Genomic DNA, 24,791 nt, shown 5'->3' with positions numbered 1-24,791 from the left:
ACCCGCATTTCAGGTCATTGAATTTCATGTGCAAATTGTGACTGCTATTAAGAAGAGGTGTGTATGATATTTCCGTTAGTGTTTTTAACAGTTTACAAACACAATATTCTTTTTGTGGAAGTCCCAATGCACTAAATATGGTAAGGCATACGATCGTTATACGAAAAATAAATTTCCACAATTTCATTGAAACCATTTTTGTAGCAAAATTTACTTTTTACACTTTTTAAGATATTACTAAAATTAGATTAAAATTTTTCAATTCTTTATTCACTTTAAAGTTTCTTTTTTAAGGTATTCAAGCTTGCCTTTTTGTAAAGAACATTATGTATGGCGACAATTATTGTATTAAGTTTTCTGTGAAGAATTCGGTTTTTTACTCGGTTAGAACAAGTGTTTTTTTTTCATTTTAGTCGGTTACTGCGTAAATGGTTTATTGTCTTTATCTCGCCATTTAGATTTTGGATTTATCTTAATAGACCTACTAAATAAACACTTTGTTTTATTGCAACGGATTGTATGGTATTATGTTTTTATTTGGTGTTAGCCATTCTATACGTGTTGTTCGAAAACAATAACGATTTAAGTCAATAGGCGGTTATGCATGAGCTGTTGTTGATAATAAAATTTTTTTTTTTTTTCTGGCGTTTTTTTTGTACTTATGACCCACATTTTTTATTGATTTTAATCCAACACTTATGTACACGATCTTAGGCATTTTGTTTTTCTGTACCAATTTTAACATTGAAACAACTAGATCTATTAACACAATTTATAGTTAGCGCTGTCAGTCAGCAAGTACACATTTCAATACCTAAATTAAAGAAATAATTTCAAAGCCTTTTCCAAAACACTCACTCATTAAGTTATAGAAAATAAATTAAAACCCACACAACAATTCTCTTTCTTACCTACTAATGCAAAATATTCATGATAAACACCAAGTTATTTCACAGAAACAATTTTTCAAATGTTATTTTTATATTTACTTGAGCTGAGCAAAATTAAATATTTTTTGTTGTATTTTGCCATTTAATTTGCTTATAACTACATTTTTAATGAAATATGTAAAACATTTTTTTAGATATTACGACAATTAAATGAATAAAAATCGACCAGAAGTTCCAGTAAATAGTGATATACAAGATACATTGAAATATTTAAAAGAACGGTGAATTTAAATAAGAATAGACAAAGACGTGATATCAGAATTAATCAGCTAAACCAGACTGTATATGACTCCAAACGTTTTTTAATTTCAATAAAATTGTTTTGAACAAATAAATGGAACAGCATTCCTTTATCATCATTTTTAGCCGAAGTATTTATGAGCCATTTTTAAGTAAGCGCAAAAATAGTTTTCCTTAGTTTCCGAAGAAATGGATAAGATACGTTGATGATGTTTTAACAATAATAGGAGAAGAATTCAACATAACTAACTTTTTGGGTAGTTTTAACACACAATATTCTGCAATTAAACTCACACGAGTAACGGAAAAACATTGAAAACTTTTTTTTATATTTACGCGTCAAAAGAGTAAACTGTTAGTTGAAGTATGAACTTTATAGACACCTTTTGATAATTTCCAAAAAACTCATACCATTCCTGGCAACATAAAATGGCAGCTTTTAATAACATGGTTTTTAAAAAATTATTGAAACTTGAGTGGGCTGTTATATTTACACTATTTACATGACTTGAGGTTACTGTCTCGAGAATTCCACTACTCGGAACGCATGGTGAGGGAAGCCATAGAAGTCGAATATTGCGCTACAAACATCAATCGAGAAGATGGTCGGAAAGTGAGCAAAACGTGGAAACCGGTGATACATCGATTAAAAAGAGGACCAAAGGAAACCGTAGACCAAACGAGACGAAGAGAGCCGGAAATACAGCAAGAAACTATTGATAACGGAATAGAAAATCAGTCATGCGGTAGCCGGCCAAGGCGAAGCGGCGTGGCCGTAGAAAACAGCTGGCAGCAAGAAATAATTGATAGCGGAAACCAGTCATGCGGTAGCCGGCCAAGACGAAGGGGCGTGGCCGTAGAAATCAGCTGGCAGCGGCATGAGGAAGCGGAGAATGCGGTGGGGGTATGGTATATAACCTACGCCCACCGAAGCGAATCGGTCAGTATGCAGGAGAGCGCGGTACGAGCAACATCGAACCACAGCCCTGAAGATGGAACGTGCATGTGTTCCACAACGTTGGCGAACTAGTCAAGACATCCAAGTGGGAGTAACCTCAGGTAATGTAAATAGTGTAAATGGTTTTTAAAATTATCAACATTCCTGTGGGTAAATAATACTTTAAAAGTGAAGTGAATACAATATTTGAAATAGTAACATTTAACGGATATTAAAATTATCTCATTTTTAAACTTATTGAAAAACACAAATGGGCATAAAACATCAAAGTGATAACAAACAAAACGATCAGCCATCGTATACATGCCGGGAATTTCAAATAAATTGTCATATGTTTTCAAAAAATATGATATATAGATATCCCGTCAAAAAACAACAGCTACAAGACTTATTAGGAAACCAAACAATTAATTAACCAAACAAGAGAAATCAGTTATTTACGAAAGGAATTGTGAAGACCGTGAAAAATTCTATTTCGGCCAAACTAGAAGAAAGTTTTAAAGAGCATATAAGAAATATTAAAAACCAAGAAGATCAGAAATTGACTATAGCAGAACATGCGCTGGAAATAAATCACAATATTAAATCCTATAACATAAGTTATAGTCAGGAAAAGAAAATAGAATTTTTTTATACTGATTTATTTTACATTTTCCTTATAGGTTTTACTAAAAAAAAAAATGCTAAACGTTAATTCAGATTTAATATAGGTTACTTTTTATTATTGACAAATAAAATGCTGCAGAAAATGAATTGTGGCTAAAATATCTTATGTAAATTATAATGTCATTAGTTATTTTTAAAGTTTAGACAAAATATAAAATAATAATTCAAAAATATTAACCAGTTATACAAATAAATAATGACAGAATGCAAAATATATTTAGATTTGACTGTTTTGATAAATATAGAAGCTTATACACAAGTCGCAAGAAAATCACACTAAAAAACAGCTGCTCTAACAAGCATATCAAATTGATCTTTGAGTTCTGCTAATTTAATAGTTTAATTGAGTGATCCCAAATAACTTCTAAGATTGTAAGTAGACTTACAATATATTTTAATTTATTTTTCTAATTATTTTTTTTTGTGTATATCTTATGTTAGCCAATTTTATTATATACAAGTCTGTAGTTGACTCCTATTTTTTTTTGTTAACTTTTGTTTATTTTTCATAAAATGGTAATAAGTTTAACGTATTTGTTACTTATTTATGATATAACAATCATTGTAATATATCTTTTCTTAAAAACGTTTCTTTGGCCAGTCGAATTCTTCGTTTAACTTTTACCTTCTTAATTAATTTAATAAAATAGGTACGTTATTCTTTTCTTTTAGAAATTCAGAAAAAATAGGGGCCAAACTTGTTCTATCGAGAAACCCGAACAACTTAAACAGCACCAACATAAACAAATTTACTGCCAATACATTAATTGATGCATATCAAATTTTACGATCAGCCGTTTTGCAAAGAAGTCCTTACATGAAAAATATACCATCACTTTCGGTTATTAGATTGCTCGAATCAAAGCGCACGGCAGTGCAACAAGCCAAGTTTCAGCAACGCCAGTATATCTTTACATGAATCAACTCGCCCGGTTTTTCCCACTCTCGCGTTTCTAAGATGGGATTTTTAAATTTAAAACATAGATTAAGCTTAAATAGTTTGAGACACTGTCAAAAAAATGAACCCTTAATTATAAGCATTTTCAAAAGAGGAGAGCATCAAACTTTGCATTTTTGTTAATTGCTAACTAATTGACTCAATCAATCATCATCAAAGTTATAAGGTACTTCTCTTATAAAAAAAAAACGTGAAATATGTCACAAAGGTAGGTCTTATAGTCTAAATAAAGAAAAAAATATGAAATTTTCTTTAAATTATTGCCAATTTAGGGAGGGTAGTTCTAAATGCGTGAAGTGACGCGCATGAATATTCATCCAATCGGCATACATACATAATCGCATTGGTGTAAAAAGTCAAAACGATGCCTTACAATCCTGAGACAGTAAAATAGAATGGTGTATCCAGCAAAAACCTAACCGTGAAAAAAAGGCCATGTTCCAAACCCCCTTCCAAAAAAGTCATCCTACTAAAGTAGTGTTATCTACTATGTGGCCAACTTTACTGTTTTTTTACTACATAACCTTACTTACTTAAGTGCAGATTTGGCCACAAAGTAGATATCAGTACTTTGATGGGCTGAATTTGTTGGTAAGTGCTCTGCAACCTTCATTTGAGTTTATTTTAAATTTGCATTAAGACGAAAAATGCTTGACAAAAGTTTTTTGGTTTAAAAAATAATCAATTGACGTATGTGATTTACAATAACAGCTTTAAATTTGTTATTACTTCCAGATAAAAATGATATTTTGCTGGGTTTTAATAGCATGCGCTTTTCTAAACGTTTTGGCAGATTACAGTAATTATTAAATTTATTAATCTATCTATATAAGTGTAGTTAAGAATAAAACTAACCTAACTTTTCTTTACAGACAAATATATTCAATATGTTGAGCGAACAAGTCAGTAAACTTTATTTTCCTTTAAAAATAATTTTTAAGTTTCAAATATTATTTAATTGAATTCATTTTTATAATTTCGTACAGACGCTTTCATCGAATGTGCTTGTAAAAAGAGAATTTCCAAAACATTCTATAGTAAGATACACTTAAAATTAATACACTGGTAGAGAATTGTTTTTTCATGGTTGCCCAATTATCAAATCTATATACATAAAAATTAATTGCTGTTTTTGGTAAGCACATCGTTTAAGAACGGCTGGACGGATTTAGTTAATTTTTTTATTTAAGGTTCATAATAGTGTGAACAAGGTTTTTACGGGAAGAAAAATTGGAAAATTGTAATAAAAGTTTATTCCAATAGATGGAACTACGTGGGTAAATATCACAAAGTTCAGTGAGAGTGTTTGTAATAGATGGCGCTAATCAGCTGACATAGAACATATTGCTGAGCCGCCACCCCTCTCTGGGCAAAGCCAAGGCAACGCAACTAGTTATTTATAAATTAAAAAAAAGCTAGTACATTAAGGTCGGGGCACTTTTGAATAAACGCATCGAGGTGAATTAATGGATTACCAGCACAATAAGAAATCATTATTATAATTAAAAACATTTTTACATTATGGTGTTTACTTAGCTCCTAAGCGTTATAAGTTCTTTTTACTTAGCGGCCATAATACGGAGGTAACGAATTATTTTCGTTGGGTTAATTTTCAAATAATACATGTATATTCTTAATCTAGATATTTATTAATGATGATAAGACACTCATTTTCGTTTAAAATTCGTCCAAAAAGAAATACGACAATTTTTGGAAATACCTTAGTTTATGTCATTTTACAGTATTAAACAATACTCGAATTTATGTTTTTTTTTAAAAAAATTTTCAAGAGCTTTAGATATCAACTTTGAACTTTTGAAATTTAATTAGAACATACGTATTTAATAACCATTTCATATAAAGATAATTGAAAATTAGTAATTTTATGGTATCCTGAAATAACATTAAAACATTTATTTGTAATTTTGTAGCTCAAACGATTAATTGTTTATTCTAGATGGATTCGACATTGCAATTAAGAACATTGTTCGAGGAAATAAATATACGTTCGGTAATGGCTATATTGTAATAAAATAAAATAAAGATGAAGCTTGACAGTATAAAAATGTATTACTGAAAGTGATATAAAATTTCTATCAACAATTCATCTTGTATCATTTGAAGTTGTTGAAGGAAGTTTAGTAGGGGTCTTTTTTAAACTACCAAGCCTTTTACTTTGTAGTGTTGCAATTATATCAGTATCTTCTAGCATATCTCTATTTCTTAATTAGTCCTCTGTTTATATTGCCCTGTTCCGGTCTTTCTTAGGGCCAAATCACTGTCATCGGAAAAGCAACATTTATTTTAGCTCTCCAAACCGTATCTAATAATCATATGTTATTCTACTTATTACCAAGTCAATGACCAACTAATTTATATAATCTTAATTTCAGAGGAAATGAACTATATGTTGGCAACACCGGGTAAGCGTTTTCTCAACATTTTATTTTCATTGATTTTCACAAAGATGTATGATATTCATTAAGTATACGGTTTAATTTTAGACTATGCAGAAGATAATCCTAACCTTCAAAGTAATCCACTTTTATGTATTTCATATTTATAATATTTACAAATACCAATTTAGTATATACCGAGCAAAATTTTACACTTACATATTTATTTCTATCACAATAAATTGTTTACGTCTAAATTACATTTTTTTTTTAATTTTAGAAATCATGCGATACCAGGGAACAATGCGAAATGAAATAATCGATATCACAGGTGAATTTGATAGTAAATTTATTTAGGCGAACAATTTTCAAAATTATTTATTAAATATATAAAAAAAAAAAATTATACATTTGATACAAGTTCAAAGCCATAAAGTCACAAATGATTTATGCCGTTAATTAAAACATGGCTACTAGAAATAATCTAAGGTTTATAAAATAGTTTGCGTTTATTAGTGGGCTTAAGTAACCTCAGTTTAAGTGTGACTATTACAAGATATTAAAACTGGTATTTATTAATTATAATATTATACTATGGTATTTTTTTATTTTTTTACAGGTTATTGTAGGTTTCCGTCAAAAAGAAGTAACTACGCCTTTATTTTTGATAGTTGTAATACAACCCTTTAGACTCGAATAAGTGAACCCCGCTGAATTGTTTTGATTGATTTCTTTATCATTATTTATGTATGCTTCCTATTTTTAAGAGATCTTAAACTTGATATACTACAGTCAAATAAATACCAATAATTGTAGATAGGTCATACCTACATAAATTCTTATCATAACAAAAATTGCCACCAGTAAAATTATCTCTTAATAAATTTAATGACTGCTTTGACACCGCTTTGTTTTTTTTTTTTTTACTAAGACGACTCAATCTTAGACCTGGGAATTATTTGAAGGTTTTTTTTAAAATACAAGAATAGTCCAAAAATATCGCAACAAAAGCATTGTAAAGATAGTAATGTGCAAAATGTTGTATTTATTGTATGTTCTTGGTTATAAATGCGGTTACTTATTATTTTTTAAAGGGGAAACTTCTACAAGACCTGAAGCTTATAGAAGAACAGCAACTACAAAAGCCATAAGAGGTCTGTTCGCCCTCGATTTGTTACGTAAGTATTCACATTATACGGTTATAATAGTTTTGCTTTTTTACCCATAATGTTTACAAATAATAACTAAAATAATGTATTTTATAAGTCATAACTTTTTCAGTAATTATCATTGATTTATTGGCATTCCCAAATTCATTTGTATCACAGCAACTGTCAAATATTTTTTTCCTAATATAATAAAATTAAAGATCTCATCCATACATAGTATTATATATTTGAAACTTCTCCTAACACCTAACGCTTATTGGTAACATTCATAATACTCCTTATGTTTTTTAATTTAGATTTTGTTCATATTTTTCAACAAAAACATGCTGAAAAATGTAATTGTAGTATTTAAATGGATACATATAGGGTTATTGGGTTGACTGTAAGTTATGCCCCGTTCAAGATCTACCATAGATTACAATAGTGTCTTGCACAATAAAGAAAACTAGTAACTACTAGCTAATTTGATAATTTGTTTAAAAAGTATATAAATGTTTTATAGGCGGAAACGATGTAAATTATACAAATGATCAGAAATGTATTTTAATTGGATTGGCAGTACAATCAAAGTACATATCAAAATATACGGAAACTGCTAATTTTGAAAATGGTTTTTGTGTCATAAAGGATAGCGAGGGCAATGTTAAAAAGTACAAAGAGATCGAGAACGAATTTTGGGAAGTAGACTGTGATCAAGTCGATTTAGCAAAAGAAAAACTTCTTGATCAGTTAAAACATTAATTTAGAATAGGAAGCATAAGCATAATGAAATCTTTTACAGCCAACAGTTTTTGTTTTAATAATCAAATCAAAATATACATTGTATTATTTATTACATTCTGAGCTAAAATTCTTATTGTCAAACAATTAAATATATTTCATAATAAACAATTTCGCTTATGATTTTAAACGTAATGCTTGTTAGTGTATTGTTTTTTATTGGTATATATATATATATATATATATATATATATATATATATATAATATATGTATATTACTAACACCACTTGAGTGTTGTTCTGCAAGAGCAACACTTTCTACTTTAATATCTCTATTACTATGAACAATAGATGAATTTTCAAAACATACCAATTTTTTTTTTTAAATTATGTTTTTTTTAATTTCAGTTTTTATGTATATTTTTAATACCTAAACATTCCCAGATTGATGATCCAATGATATACCATTTTAATTCTCTGCCCATTGGGAGACTATTTAATAATACTGCGTGTATTTCTGAACTATTACATGGATTCTTTGTTGGTCCTGAGTTACTTATGAGAATAAGGCTCAAAGCACCTATGCTTAATCGTGATGTACGTTGTCCTTTTCACATTTCATTCCACCGGCAAAACCACACTTGTATTAACCCGATGGATAGAATGCGGGGTCATTGTAATTTATTTTGTAGTCTAGACTTTTGTACACAGTAGTACATATAACTAACGATGTTTAATATTATCTTGTTTAAATGGTACCACATGAAGTATGCGTGGCTTTGGTATTTTACGTTAATTATTAGTAAAATACTTACATTTCAAAAACATATTTCCAAATAAAGAACAATACAAAATCAATTTTTATTTTTATTTTAAACGGTTATGTTTCTATTCAAATCGAAAAAACTATTTATTTTCACGCTGATTTTTTAGAAGTACACTCGTGCAATATATTCTAAACAAAGTATACATTTAAATTTCCATTCCATTATCGTGAAAGTCAAATTATATTACATTTTATTGTTATACCGACGTGGGAAAAAATCGCTAGGTAAATTATCGTTTAATTTTGACATGTATATTTTAAATAATATTTTATTAGTTTAGACAAATCACGTTACTGATACCGAGATCAAATTAAATAAAGCGATTTACTAACTTTTGTTATTACACTACAAAGTCGATGAACATAATTGACTAAGACTTTGATCATCAATTATTACCACTACTAAGTGTTATTTATTTTTTTCAAATTTAGTAGAAAATTTGTGTTTAAAAATTAACACAAAAATATCAAATAACATTAACTACATAGTGTACCATTTGACGTTAAATTTTCTTTAGTTTGCATAAATTCCAATTAAAAAATGTATACTTGTACACGGGTCTACACTGGTCGGATAAAGTAATAAAAAGCAAAAGAGCAGTGTTGTTAGTGAAAGGGGAGTGAAGTGAGGCTATAGACTAAAGAAAGAGCACACTGGGCTACAATGTAGATATCACTACATTGATAAGCTGACATTTCTTGAATGAGGTCTGGAACTTAAAATTTTTTCACGGTTAGGTTTTTGTTGGGGGTAATACAATTGTTTTGTTCTTTTTACCATGTTCATATTATACTAACCTTAGTTATTTAAGTTTGAATTTTGTGTTTAATGGTTTTGTACTTTGGCAATAGTGATTTTTTTCACACAGTCTATTCGATGCGGTTATTTTTTCTTTTCTTATTTTAACTTTTAAGTTTTTTTTTGTCTTTCTTTTTATTTTTAACCAACTAAATCCAGTGACCCCTAGTCGAGTTTTATCCCGCCATATGTATTAAAGTCGCGGGCATTCTCTTTAATTTTCTCCACAACTATGTTTTAAAACGTCTATTAACGTCTAATAGCGTCATGTTTTATAAAAAAAAAAATTGCAATTTGTTATTATTTGCAGATAAAAATGAAATTATACTGGGTTTTAATAGCATATGCCTTTGTAAATGTTTCGGCTGTTGATTTGAGTAATTATTTCTGCTACACGTACCTACAAAAGTGTAGTTAAAAATAAATTTAAAATAACTTTTTTTTACAGTTACATATATAAAAGAAGTTGGAATTACAAGTCAGTCAACTTTATTTTCCCTAAAAAATAGTTTTTAAGTTTTCAAATATTATTGTTTATAAAAATATTATTTAATTTAACTCATTTTTATTATTTATTACAGACACACTTATCGAAAATGCTTATCAATTAAGTGTTCCTAACACATTCTATAGTAAGATTTACTTAAAATTAATACACTGGTAAATAATTGTTTTCTGATGGTTGCCCAATTGCCAGATAATTTCTAATTTTAAAATTTGAGTTCTTGATAATTTTTATTGATTGATAGTGGGAGAATTTTATAGTACCAGTATTTCAAACACTGCGCAACTATTTGGTTTATGAAAAATCAAATAATTTAAAAATAATATAACTATTTATATATTATATATATAATATATATTGTTAATTAAGCGATTTATTAAAGACGAGACAGTAATTTTTTTCTCTTAAAATTCTTGTAATTTTGTAGTATTTCTTTTTGGAAATCATTAGCTTATGTTATTTAACAATATTCAAATGTTTTACTTTCTTATATTTTTCATGAGCTCTATTAACTTTTGAAACTTAAACGATAACGTAAATGTTCAATTTACTTATAAAAATATAATATTATAAATTTTGGCTGGCCGTTAACAAATTTTGGAGAGTTATTTTTAAAGTTTCGAAGTAGAAAATTTAGGACGAAAGGAGGGGTAAGTCAAGTATAATTTTTATCTGCGCATATTACTCGAGTACACTTCACCTCTCGTTTTTAATTTTAAACTCTTATAACTTTAAAAGCAATTATCCAAAACTGGTTAACGGTCAGTCAAAGTAGTTACCAAATTATTCTTTACAAGTTAATTGAACATTTACGTTACCTTTTAAGTGTTTAAAATCGAGACATTTGAAAAATACTATAAGTGGTAAACAGTTAGTTATTGTATAATATTGTAAGATATCATGAAAAAAATTATTTCTAAAAGAAAAACTACAAAATTATTTTAAGAGAAAATCTTACCCTCAATGAATCACCCTGTACTTTGATAATGATTTTATTTTCATTTTTTTGTAGCGCAAAAATTATTTATTTATTCTAGATGAACTTCACAATATAATTAAGAGCATTGTTCGAGGAAATAAATATACGTTCGGTAATGTCTATATTATAATAGAATAAAATAAAGACTAAGCCTGACAGTAGAAAAATATCTTTGAAAGTGATATAAAAATCATATCAACAATTCATCTAGTAGCACTGGAGTACGGAGAGTTCAGTAGGGGTCTCAAAATAAAACTGCCAAAAGTTATTACATCACCGTTTCGCAGGAAGATCAGAAACTACTAAATTACATTTTTCAGAATGTTCATTTCGGCTTCTTTCTCCTAAAGTAGATAACTATTTAAAAAAAAAAATCATTAATGTTTTCCTCGAAGAAAAGTCATTAGATCATAAAGATGTGTTATGGTACTTGGAGGCTGGAAGACGATATATATAAGGTACATCCATGTCAAATACCTATAAACCTATCAATTTAATTTAAAACATACCTTTCGCATCGCATCAATCATTTTGGCAGTAAGTGGAGTGATAGGGGATGTTTATTATTCGATAAAGGTTAAAGGAAGGGGTTTCCTGTAATATACTTCCCTGTTCCCTCTAGCCCACTCCTGCCTTCCCTCATATTCTCTATCCCTTCTGGACATCTAATCTCTCATCTCTAATCACATACCTATCCATATATTATCCACGTATCCTTTATCTGTGAGCTGCTTCCCCCATCGGCATGGCACTTTCTCATTTTGGATTAACGCTCTGACATTTATACCATCCCCTGAGGTCTTTGCAATTTCTGCCTTCTCTACTCGATGAGCATATCATCTTTCTCGGCCCGTCTCATACCTAACGCCATATTGCTGATTACCTGTTGATTCGCATCAGACTTCAACTTTCTGGCCAGCACGAGGTAGTCCTCCGGATTGGCCTCCACCAAACTGGCTGAGTTTCACCCTCTGTTTGTCTTCGGCATTTGTGGCTTCTGCCCGCTCGGCTGCTTATTGTTCGGTTTATTCTTCCTTACGACCTTATAACTAAACAGGTTTCCAGTGCCCATCAACTGTGTTTCCAGTCCCTTCTCCATCGTTAACGCAGCCTACCACAATATCTCACAGGTCAACAATAGTTTACATAATTATGTCCAGTTTAGCATCTGGCTGCACCAAGACTGCCTGCGGTAAGACAGTTTTTCTAGTCCCTCAACAATTTTTTTCTTTGCCAGACGATTCTTGTACTGCCTGCCGAATCTCTCATATCTTAAAACATGTTGTACTAACGTTTTTACCAGTTAAGTTCTTGATAACGGCCGATTAGTAAAACTCATCTGAGGTCTAAATTAGGGTGTACCTTAGAAGAGACATTTGATTTTTAAAGGCAAGGAGTCTATGAAGTCAAATATGAGTTCCTATAAAACTTATTTGGACCTCCAGTGCAACTATGCAACATTTATTTTAACTATTTTTTTTTTGTCCCATCTCATCTAATTATTATATTTTTTCTATTTTTTCATGTCAATAATTAATTTATGTCATTTTAATTTCAGAGAAAATGAACTACATGTTGGCAATACCCGGTAAGCGTTTTATTTAGCATTTTATGGCCTTATATTGTCACATAGTTGTGTGATATTCGTTAAGTTTTCGTTTTAATTTTAGAATATGTTCCATTCGAAAAACTCAAAGGTATTTATTTATAATATTTACAAATACCAATTAAGTATAAACCGAGAAAAATCTTACACTTACATATTGATTTTAATCCCGAGAAATCGTGTAGATCAAAATTTAATTTGCTATTAATTTTAGATTCTAGATTATACCAGAAAAGGCTGCAAACTGAAATAATCAAGGCGACAGGTAAATTTAACAGTAAATATATATTTTATGAGAACAATTTTCAAAATTGATAATTAATTAGTTCAAAAAAAAGTTATAAATATTCGATACAAGTTCAAAGTTATAAAGTCACAAATGATTTATGCCGTTAGTTAAAGCATGGCTACTAATAATAATTCAAAGCTAATTTAATATAATTTATTGATTAATTGAAATAAGAATTCTAATTTTGAGTGTGACAAGAGTCCTAAGTAAGATATAAAAACTGATTTTTATATTATTATATATGATATTTTTTATTTTTGTTATAGGTCTTAGTATGCCTCTAGAAAAGAAAGGTAATTACGCATTTGTTCGATAGTCCTAAACTACTCTTTAAATTCGGATAACTCTTTTAAATTTTAACGGGGTATAGCCCCTTCCTGAAAAAATATAAACTTGATGTACTATAGTCAAATGTATACCAAAATTTGTCATAACTGCATAATTGTTTAACAATACAAAAATCACCAACATTGCCTCTAAAATAAATAATAATTAAATTTAATGGTTGCTTTGACACTGCTTTGTTATATGTTACAAGTAAGGTTTATTCTTAGAGTTGGGAATTATTCGAATATTTTTTTTTAATTTAAATAAAATAATAGTCTAAAAATATCGGTAAAATCATTGTAAAGATAATAATAATATGCTTAATGTTATATTGTTTGTAAAAAAGTTACTAATAATTTTATTAAATTTCACTGTACATCAGTGACTAATACTATATCGAAGGATATCTCAAACAAGTGTGAAAGCAATCTGGCTATCTTATATGGTTATTTAATATAAGTTATAACGCACCGTCATTTTAAGAATAGGATTGTGGATTTTTCGCATTTTAAAGGAAAAGGATAAAACTATGTTTTGGCAATTATAGTATCTTTAGGATTTCTGATTTATTGACTTGCTTCATATAGTAATCGTGTTAGTGGTTTAGGAATTATCCTAAACCGAATAAACAAAAATCACCTCATTGTAAAAACATTATTTTCTGAGCTACTTATCAAAGCTAAATTTTTTAGAAATGCGTTTACTTGTTATTTTATTTTTACAGATCAAACTTGTTCACAACTTGGATTGAGTAGGAGAGTAATAATTAAAGAAGCTATAAGAGGCCTGTTCGTCAACGATTTGGCACGTAAGTATTAGGTTATATAAAAGAACTGTGCTTTTTTAGCCATAATATTTATACATATTTATGAAAATAATGTATTTATAAAATTACAGCTTTTTCAAAAATTCCTACAGATAAACTTACCACAGATTCATTCGTATCACAGTAACTGATGAATTCACTTTTTGTGAAATTTTTTTAACGGCAGTCCTGTCACAAGATAACTAATAGAAACTAATAATTAAAAAAAATTATAAACGATTTCATTTTTAACAATAAACCTTATAATAAGTCCCTAAAGCTTAAGTAACATAATATATGAATATATAGTGTGAGTTTGTACCGGTGAGTGCTACCAAATTATTCCATGTAGTTTATCTAGTCCATTCATGCTGGTAAAGGTGGATTACTCTATAAACGCCGTTCCACAACATTTTTTAAAAAGGCAACAATATGTTTAAAATTGTAATTTTAGTAATTGAGTAGGATACCATAAGGATAGATAATTTATCTATATTTCGTTCCCCCCATTTCAAATATATCTTAGATTAGATTAGTGTCTTGCACAATAAAGAAAACTAGTGACTAGTACCTAGTACATTTGACAATTTGTTTTTAAAAAAATATATATTTTATAGTTCAAAACGATGTGAATTATACACAAAAACAGAAATGTCATTTAATTGGAATTGTAATACAGGCGAGGTACTTAAGTAATTATACAGAAACTGCTAATGTTGAAAATAGTATTTGTGTCATAAAGGACAAAAACGGCAACGTTTTTATGTACAAACAAATCGAGAACGAATTTTGGGAAGTAAACTGCAATTTGAATAAAAAAGAAAAACTTATTGAACAGTTAATGGGTAATAAATATCTTGACAGTCAAGGAGGTGGCGAACTAATTTTGGGAAGTGCACTGCGACTAAACCAGTAAAGTAAACCTTATTGGTCGGTTAAACTTTATAAGAAGCATACAAATTACAAATATTAATTTATTTTACAATTTTTTTTTTTTATTAATTTTTAATCTTGTTTAAAAACAATTTTTTGTAAAATTATACAATTAAATAATTGTTATTTACTTATGTAATTTTTGGCACATTGATTTGTTTTTATTTATTTATAATTTTATCAATATATTTTACATTACTACCAATTTTCCAATTGGCTAGTCAAAATGTTAAGTATATTTTTGTCTACTCAAACAAAAATGTACTAAAAACGTACTTTTAACATTTTAAACAGTATTACTTAAATTATTAAAATGATAGAATTCTTAAGACACAGATCAAATTTTATCAGCCCGTTAGACTAGCCGCTTTGAATTGATTTACTTGTCCCGTGTCGATTCGATTTTAGTACGTCGACCGAGGCAATAAAACCTAACGTATTAGGCGGAATAGTTCAGGATATCTCAGAGGAAATTGGTTGACTTGTTACTAATTTTCAAATTTGGTCAAAGATTGCGTTTATTGAGCCATTCCCCTCACAATTCTGTAGTTTTATTGGACCTTTAGGTAGCACGGATCTTTACTTATTAGTCTTAATAACTAAACATTTAAATAAGCTTTTATCCCGGTACCAAAACCGCATTAGACAGACCAAATAACAGGACAAATCCGGTTTAGTATTTTTGTTTTGTCACATAGAAATTAGACAAATGGCATCATACATACTCGCTATCTTTCGTTTATTACAAATTTAAGCGTTATTTTATTTAATATATATATATACACATATATATTTATAAATAAACTTCACGAAGTCGTGTTCGAATGAATAGTACGACATTCAAAAATACAAAATATAGTCACACACGTGCCGGTATCTAATCAATTTACGAACCTCGGCGGAGTTGTCGACTGCGCCAATACTTTCATATTAAGTAGTGTAAAAAAAAAAAAATGTAAATAATAATAAATAAAATCAACATCCGTCTAAAGCTTAGCGTCTCCTTCGGCCAGACACTGGCCCAGCTCGGCCATGCGGATGGCGCGGTCCGTCAGCACCACTGTGACCTGCTTTTTGAACTCGGGATACTTGTCCAGGGTTTGGCTGAACGCTGACGAGGGCAACGAGAACAACGTGCAGTAGGTCTCCGCCCGGACAGTGACGGGTCGTCGGGATCCCGGAGCCCACAGGCAGGTCTCGCCGAAGTAACTGCCGTCGCTCAACGTCGCCACCACTTGCTGGCCCTCGGCTATGACCACCTCGACGACGCCCTCTTGCACGAAATACATCTTGGTCGCTACAGTACCTTCTCGCATGATAGTGTCTCCTGTCAACAGAAAAACGCCGTTAAGGTTGTTTTCACGGTATCTGGCGCCAGACTGTAGTCCTGTCGGGACATATAGCGGCGTGGAAAACAACTGTAGCACTAATAAAAACACCATCTTCTCGTACCACTATCCTCCACTCGGAAAGATAATAACGTCCATCGAGGTATTCAACACAATTGACGATGTGCAACATAGGATGGAGTGCGGTTGTGTAAAGCTGAGGGAAAAGTTTAATGTTGCAATGAGACTCAAGAGTATAACAACTCGTTAATCTAGTTTCGAACAGGGAATCGCATAACAGAGCAAACAGATTTGATGAGTGAAACTTCAGTTCAAGAATTTCTTCAAAGTTTCAGTTTTGTTATATATCAATTATAAAAAAAAAAAACAAAAAATGTAATACTATTAACTTAGTACTATTGTGCTACCAAAATACATAGTCTAAATAAAAGAACGAACTGTAGGCCGGATTTTGGCGACGAGTAAAATCCCTGGCGTGTATGTATGAACATGAATATAAAGGAAGTGACAAATCATTTGAAATTATTGAAATTTCAATGATAAAAAAATAAGTGCAAAAAGACGGAGAAGAAGCCAATACCGAAACAACTACTGATGGATGAAACAAAATGGGATTTGACAACCTTGGAAGTGACGGATTGGGAAAGAGAGTCCAGGACCGCAATAGTTGTCCGAAGAAAGGTCATATTATTTAAAACCTAGAAGGAGCGGTAAAAAAAATTAAGCTTACCCGGCTGAAACATTTCGAACTCCAGGCAGTCGACGAGCTCGGTGAGAAAGTTAGGATCGGCGTTCTGCAACAGCGGCAAAGACTTCACCAGGCGCCGGCAAGTGTGATTCCGGACGTCCTAAACGATAACAAAACAAAAACAATTATATTACAAGCATGTTAGTGTAAGTAGGTTTTTTTTATAAGTACTGTAATAAAGCCGGAAGTCTTTAAGGATTTCAACGTAGGATCCCGAACGGAACTGCTGTTTAAGTATGAGATGACCAATACTGTTGGGAGAAGGGAAACTAAAGAGCATTGTGCTCCTCTAGGAACGATATCATAGGACCTCTATCCTCGAGAAATTTTTCATCCTGCAGGATGACTCTAATTATTGGGGACTTCACTACGATTTCCGAGTGTTATTAGAGATTGCATAATACGATTGCATGCTTACCTCCCGGAGTGTGTCCGAAATCTCTTGCAGTATCCATTTCTCGTCGAAAAACTTACCCTGGTACCTGTGCTCGAAGAACTCGGTAATCCTCTTGCGCATGTCCAATGGCAAACGCCTGTACGACATGTACTCTTCTACTTGTTTGACCTGCGGGCACGACAGAGGTTAATGTCATACATCGAATACAAATAAGACTGTCTAAAAGGGGAAAAAGTTACCTACTACCCCCCCCCCCCACTTCCAATGGACGGTAGTCCATTCACACGAAAAATCCCTAAAATTTCATTCTAGAAGTACTTTCTCGTGCATTTTTTTTTTTTTTAGTATTTCATAAATATCGGAAACCTTAATTTTTCATTTGAAAAATTTTAACTTAAAAACTATTCAACATTTTTATAATTTAAAATAGTTTTCTTTGAGCTGTAACATGACGCCTGGAAATCTCTCATGAGATGTTCCATAGTTAAATTTGTTTTTCCTAAGCATTTATCATTATTGGCCTCGACGGCTTTACCTTTTCGCGGTACTGTCGCCGGGAAGAGTCCAAACTCTGTATGAGATTAGTGGCGTGCCCCAAAAATAGAGCGTAACAGGTGGCCCCGCTTATCATGGACAACATGGTCAGCCACATGTCGGTCAACGATTGCGGCGGAAACAGACCGTATCCGATGCACAACATGTGCGACATCGCCTTGAACAACGACCACGAGTACTGTTCGGACCAATCGGCGCCCTATTAAAACAAAACAAAATGTCTAAGGTAATAACATTTGTGAAAAGAAATAAAAAAACCAAAGATAAGTGGTAATTGGTGTATAGATCTTTTTATGATTTATACTTGCTGTTGACGGCTGTTTATAGCTCTTCTATGAGTACATAATAGTATTAATAAATATTTATGCATAGTATATTTTCTAATGTACCGATAGTACATTGTGGTGTGAAAAGGTTTTGGTTTTAATTCTTGTATACTAGAATAAATGTAACATTCAATACGAGATAGTATGCTAGAAACCGTACAATAACAGCTATTCTTATAAGAAAAAGACTTATTATCGAGCCAATACAAAGTGTGCAAGTTGTACAAGTAGTGATTTTTTTTTATGAATAATGTGTTTCTACATTTATTTTTGCCATTGTGTTAATCTTGAAAAAGGCATTTTCAAAATATAGCATGAGTGTTTGCATATTTTGGTAACTATAGTAATTTTACAATCTATTTTAGTATTACGATTTCATTGAAATCTAATTGTGGTAAAAATTAAAATTAAAAAAAAATCACAGTTTTGTATCTTGTATGAACAATTCGTTTTCAGAGCACTGATGACTGAAAATTTGTTAGATGGAAAACATCGAGATGGACGCTCAATGAAATTATTTTTTTGTTGGTTAAACGGTTAAATTATTTTATTTGTATGAAGTTAAGGGGATTGCATGCGGTCGTCGGTTTTTTCAGTCGAAACACATCATTTTTATTCCATTGCACAGACCGAACCAGTGATTCGATAAGCAATCTAAAAACAGTTTTGAATTTCCCATGAAGTTTACTTTTAATTGGTCAGGGTACTTTTTTTAATTTTTAATTTTAACCCTTTCCAAATTTGATTTTAAAATTTGAAATTTTATATAATTTTCAAACGTGTTTTATACATAGTTATAATAAGATATCAAAAAAGTACCCTAACCGATTATAAGTAAACTTCATGGCAAATTCAAATTTGTTTTCAGATTACTTATCGGATCACTAGTTCAGCCTGTGCGATGGAACAAAAAATGTATGTTATAATAACTAAAATGATTTTTACTTATAGACAAAATAATTTAAATTGAAAATAATACCATGAAGCTTATACAAATTAACCGTTAAATTAATTGGCATGATCAAAATTTATTAAAACCACTTTTTTCCTAAATATTGCCTATACAAAACTCCTTAAAAACCAACCGCATGCGATCCCTTTTATTATTACTGTTGCTACGAGTACCCAAGGATCGTCTAGTCATTCAAACTGTAATAGATTGTAGTCTATGACCTTATTGAAATGCATGTGAAATATTTGAATACATTTAGAAATTATTTTTTTTTTACTAACCACTTTGAAACTGTTTTACCGGAAGTCTTCTGCAAAGTAGTTAATATTAGATTGTTACCTTTTCACAAACGCTGTCCAACCATACCAACCCAAAATAAAATGACATAAAAACAAGTTAAAAAAAAAAAAGTTATCGGATTTATTTGAAAACTATTAAAGTGAATCCCACAGAGGAAGCTCAAAATATATAATTTGTATAGCTTGTTTTTTATAAATAATAAAGGTTAATCATGATATTAAATATATCTTTATTGTGAGATTTTCTATATCACTCACTGTTAAATTACAATTTACCCAATTAATTCATTTTTTTTTTTACTTATTGTACAGATTTAAAAATAAGCAAATCAGGCCATTATTATTTGAAATAATGTAAAGAGGTGAGTTTTTATCGAATTGTTATGTAAATCAGTAATATTAAAAAACAAATCAATGTACCATAACATTTTTAAAAATATTGTGTTGATCAAAAATGACATAGATTAACGGTACACCCTGTATATCCATTAACCACAAACCGCCGAACGGTACAATGAAAGGCGTTTAAAACGTATTTTTCAAATGTCACCAAGTCTGGTGAGCGGTTGTTGTCGATTTTTTTTTCTTATGTAAACGTGTACATGTTTTCAGCATTTAGGTGTCGGATTTCGATGAGAATTGTTTACAAAGACCACTCATGGTGTAACTATATTATAATATCATGTACTTGTGCGGCCGACGAATAGTGAACCACATGGTTCGAACAACAGCCGTACATTGTTTTGGGTACACAACAATAAACGGTTGGTTTTCGTTTGCAGGCAAAGCGAGGTCGAAACGGCCTAAAGTTAAAAAAACGTTCACAATTTCCACTTTAAAATTTATAAAAATGTATTTGTCTTCAGGAAGAAAGTTGAAATAATATAATATTGTCTGAATAAAGCGACAGATTTGTAATTGAGTTTGTGGAGATAATGGTTGTCAGATGGCAAATTTTTCGACCAAAACTGATTGGAGTACAGTCTACAGATTTGTTCTCCCTCCCCTCCCTTACCCTCCTCTCTCTTATCGGCAAAATCGAACCCCCCCCCTATCTTTATTTACAATCTTCTCCCCTATCCTCCATCTGTTCACAGTATCCTACCGTTCCCTACATTTTTTACTTGTCTCTTACCGTTGGTCTCCTATCACTGATCACTTAGCCAGCTGTTTCTTATCAGCATTTGTAACGCCAATTCCAGACAGACCCCTAGCCCAATAACATAATATTATCCATGTTAATATAAAACGTTGACATTTACCTGCAACTCGTTGATGGCGACCCACGAATTTGCCGGGAAACCCTGGAGGTTGGGCACCAGAAACTGAAGACATCCGGACCAGTGACCGATCAGCAGCATCATGCAAATTAAGTTGAAAATTCTCATGAAAACACTGGCCATGTTCAAGAACTGTATAAAACCGAAACGGTGTTTTGAAACAAACGGCGGCAAACATAACATATTCCAATATATTTTAATAGGTATAGTTATTATAATGTTATGGTATTGTATAAACCAATATTATAGTAATTATGGTAAGTATAAATAACACACGGTTAGGCGAAATCAAATCAAAGGCCGTTCAAGCATAAAAAAAAACCAATATAAGTACGTTTCGACCAGAGTTCGTCGGAGTGTGTACAGCAGATGGGTGAATAAAAATAGAATAAAATATATTATATTATGTTATTTGTGTTGTATTTTCCCGTCAAATTGTCTTAATAGTGTAGCGTGGCTGACAAGTGTCAATCCAGCAGATTTGGGCACCATTCGCGTAATATTTTATTTAAAATTTAAAAAAAAAGAGTACAGTGGGCTTGGGGTATAGTGGGGATGGAGAAGTCATAGGTTAACAGGAATGATTATAACTGAAAAGGATAAAAATCACTTCCAAAAAAACGCTTCGATACAAATCTGTGGTCGATTAAAAATGGCTTTATAGGTATAAACATAATTCCATAGGCAATACATAGTGTTTTAATTTTTTGAGTTTTTTTTTAATAAAAACGTGTATTCATAGATTTTTCCTTTTTCATGTATTCAATTAACTTAGTATACTAAGTAATAGAATATATTCTGTACTGAGTATTCGTGAACAGGCTCTTACCAATTAAAAGGGCAAGCCGCAGAAAATTTGTTAAAAAAGGATTCTAATATAAATGATAATTTCCATGCTCCATACTTTATTATCTAGAAATTAGCCTAGTATTAGGGATTCGTAAGAATAAATATTGTCATTATACTATAGGATTAAATTTAAAACATATGTTAACTAATGAATAATAGTTGTATAGTTGTTTTTTATGTTATTAGATAGTAGCTATGTAATTTTATAAAAACAACTTTTATCTTGAAATATCAAAATAAGAGTTTTTCAGCTTTAAAAATCTTCATTTAAATTTCCATTCACTGTCTGTCAAAAATAATAAATATATCTGATATGAACATTTAAAATACATTTTACACTATAGACTTCTAAAAATGAATTACCAAAAATAAAGTTACATATTGTCACAAATCTTTCAAAAATTATAATAAATACTTATAACTTTATAAGCAAGTATAAATTAAGTACGAATATAGTATGAAAGTAGTTTACACGACCTAAGTGCACACGTCCGTCTCAATCGGGCAACCGCTTAATGAGATGCAAACAACATATTATAAGCAAACGTGCGTGTACCAAATAATGACACAAAAAAGGTAATAATAATTGTTTCATTCATGCTGGCTGTTTTAAATTTCAAACGGATGACACGCCCGGAGTTTTCATATTATGTACATCTCGCTGCAAGCAGTACTTAACACTAATGTTATTGTATCTTGAATTTATTCACATCGCATTGTCGCGTTTGTACGGTCGACGGTAAAGATATTAGCCGGTTCGTTTACAAAACAAAGACGGCCGCCGTAAAACAAAATGTTTATAAGAAAATTAAAAACAATTAAAAAAAAAAAAAAAAAAACCACACACAAGCAATGTGATTATCATCCACAAGGTTAATAGGACGCTATGTCCCCGTTTATTAAGGAGTTAAGTGTAGGCAATTTAAAGGTCAGACAGTGATGTGTGATAACTATTAGTTCAGTAATATTATGTAGGAATCTTATTAGGCAGTTAATTTGTTTTTCGCACTATGTATTAAAGTAGATGTAAATATTGTAAATAGCTCATGGCAAAAATATGTACTGCTGTCTAAGGAACAAATGCATAGTATTTATGGAAATAACGAAACAGTTGTTTTGGGGATAATTACTATTGCACTTTGACCGTTTAAATTTCTAAGTTGCTATGTAATGTTTTACTTCACTCCGACCTTTGAGATAGTCACAATCGCTGAAACTGCAGAAAACTTTTACCAGCGATTCCATTCCAGACTTGAGTCACACGAAAATAAACTGTTCTTCTATCTCGCATCAAAAACACACCCTGACCATCCTGTAAGGCGACTTAAAAGAAACTGGCCCCGAGATCTTCTCAAGAACTACTAAAATGTATGTTATTTTATCTTATTATTAGGTGTCTCAACTGTGAGATTCCCCACTCATTCACTGTCTGCTTTTTTTTCTTTGCAGCTAACCGATTTACTTATCGTGCAAATTATTGTATAGATTGTAAATAGATTTTATCAAACAATAAGGATATATATATTTTTTTATAAAAAAAAAAGGTTGCTATGTGTCGATGAATCAACGGTGAACAGGCATTAGAAAAAATGATTTCTTTATTTTATTAATTACTAATATGGGATCAGTGATGTTAATATTTTTATGGACACCTATTTAGAGTGGTGATATTAGGTTTTGAACATTTTTTTAAGTGCGCATCATTGTGGGATTGGATTGGACTGAACTGGTTGAATTACTACCTACAGATTTGCACTGGAACGTTTATTTAATGGTGATTTTATTCAGTCATGTTGCATCTTCAGAGACGTATTAAAACATGTTGGAAAAATGTTTAGATTCTATTTCAAAATAATGGAATGGGAAAAAACAGAGGAGAAGTTGAATTTATTCATAGAATTTCTTCGATGGCAACACTCGTTTTCTTTGTAAAAGTGCAAACCCATGACGAAAACTAAAAATTAGGCATACAGAAATACATGTCTTTTTTTTATCTTATTTCGGCGGATCGTACCAAAACTACTGAACCGATCGAAAACGTTGTGAAGAAAGTTTGCTTGTAATTAAATTTTCCTGGATTTGATAGCTTGTACGATTCCAAAATGTGAGACTAATTTCGGGGGAAAAAGTGAGCAAGACCTTCGCTGCCCGGAAGTACATAGGAACATGGATATGTTTTAATATACAAGCTAAGGACTCTGGTACTTTTGGTTGACCTCCTGCCCAAAATCATATCCATGTTAAAAGAAAAAAACAAATGAAAAATTCGGAAAGCCCGCAAATTTACGCAAGAAGAGCAAGAGTGGCATCTGCTGTACAGTTTTTTTTTCAGTTTTGTAAACCATTGTTGTTGGCTCTTTGTTATTGATGTAAACTTTTTTTGTTTTTCTGTTAGCAACTTGACCAACTACCTACCTTGACCATGGACGGACCGTCGCAATGACCTCGATGACCCGTGGACGCATCGGGTTGCACCACTCTTAGTATCTACAAACAAAAACAATCAACGGAAACAAGCCGAAGCGTTAGTAACGTGCGCTGTAAAACAACGTGGACAAATTCATTTTAAGACACTACCAATGTGTGCCTGACCATTGAAAATCGAATAACAAAAAAACAAATGTAAGTACCCGATGGGTTGTTATTGGTCCCGTGTGATAAACTTGCGAATTGAAACCTAATCTAAGTGTTTTAAGTTCAAAAGTCGAGTCGAAACGTCGCCTTGTTCCCATAAACGAGATGGAAGCAAAGTATTTCTAGCTACTGAATATTTTTAATATTTCTAGATAAAAATATTGTACGACCAATGTTTCAAAACGTCACTAAATAAATAAATGGTTGAGAATTATTCTTGACGATTGCAATGAACATTTTCAACAAATTTTCTTTGTTGATAATTACTAACCCAC

General features: G+C 31.0%; 2 protein-coding genes across 4 annotated transcripts in view; one reads left to right on the top strand and one right to left on the bottom strand.

Moving 5' to 3' along the window:
* The first annotated feature begins 3,059 nt into the window (after positions 1-3,059).
* On the top strand, positions 3,060-8,252 carry LOC126835535 (uncharacterized). Of its 2 annotated transcripts, XM_050568196.1 has the most exons (12): positions 3,060-3,186; positions 3,487-3,938; positions 4,508-4,571; positions 4,645-4,674; positions 4,759-4,809; positions 5,730-5,783; positions 6,166-6,195; positions 6,277-6,306; positions 6,449-6,499; positions 6,788-6,814; positions 7,263-7,346; positions 7,840-8,252. In XM_050568196.1, the coding sequence occupies exons 3-12, from the start codon at positions 4,514-4,516 to the stop codon at positions 8,076-8,078; spliced, it is 654 nt and encodes a 217-aa protein (XP_050424153.1). In that variant the 5' UTR covers positions 3,060-3,186; positions 3,487-3,938; positions 4,508-4,513; the 3' UTR covers positions 8,079-8,252. The 2 variants fall into 2 exon arrangements, with proteins under 2 accessions (XP_050424153.1, XP_050424152.1); XM_050568195.1 differs by lacking the exon at positions 3,487-3,938.
* Positions 8,253-14,837: 6,585 nt separating this feature from the next.
* The window catches only part of LOC126835151 (potassium/sodium hyperpolarization-activated cyclic nucleotide-gated channel 1), a 39,096-nt gene continuing 29,142 nt past the window's right edge, over positions 14,838-24,791 (bottom strand). The window contains exons 5-10 of one of the 2 annotated variants that reach the window (XM_050567460.1): positions 24,298-24,369; positions 21,016-21,165; positions 18,157-18,375; positions 17,643-17,789; positions 17,207-17,324; positions 14,838-16,454 (exon numbers count right to left, since the gene is read on the bottom strand). In XM_050567460.1, coding sequence (XP_050423417.1) covers positions 16,114-16,454; positions 17,207-17,324; positions 17,643-17,789; positions 18,157-18,375; positions 21,016-21,165; positions 24,298-24,369 — 1,047 coding nt within the window. In that variant the 3' untranslated portion in view covers positions 14,838-16,113. The remainder of the gene's footprint in view (positions 16,455-17,206; positions 17,325-17,642; positions 17,790-18,156; positions 18,376-21,015; positions 21,166-24,297; positions 24,370-24,791) is intronic. The other variant, XM_050567461.1, reaches the window with a different exon arrangement.

Source organism: Adelges cooleyi, unplaced genomic scaffold (assembly GCF_023614345.1).
Source record: "Adelges cooleyi isolate 19-005CV unplaced genomic scaffold, UGA_ACOO_1.1 ACOO_flye_CR_arks_rails_tigmint_CR_PRNA_23, whole genome shotgun sequence".
Lineage (NCBI taxonomy): Eukaryota > Metazoa > Arthropoda > Insecta > Hemiptera > Adelgidae > Adelges > Adelges cooleyi.
The sequence above is the reverse complement of the archived record's forward strand: the minus strand, read 5'-3'. Positions and strand labels throughout refer to the sequence as shown.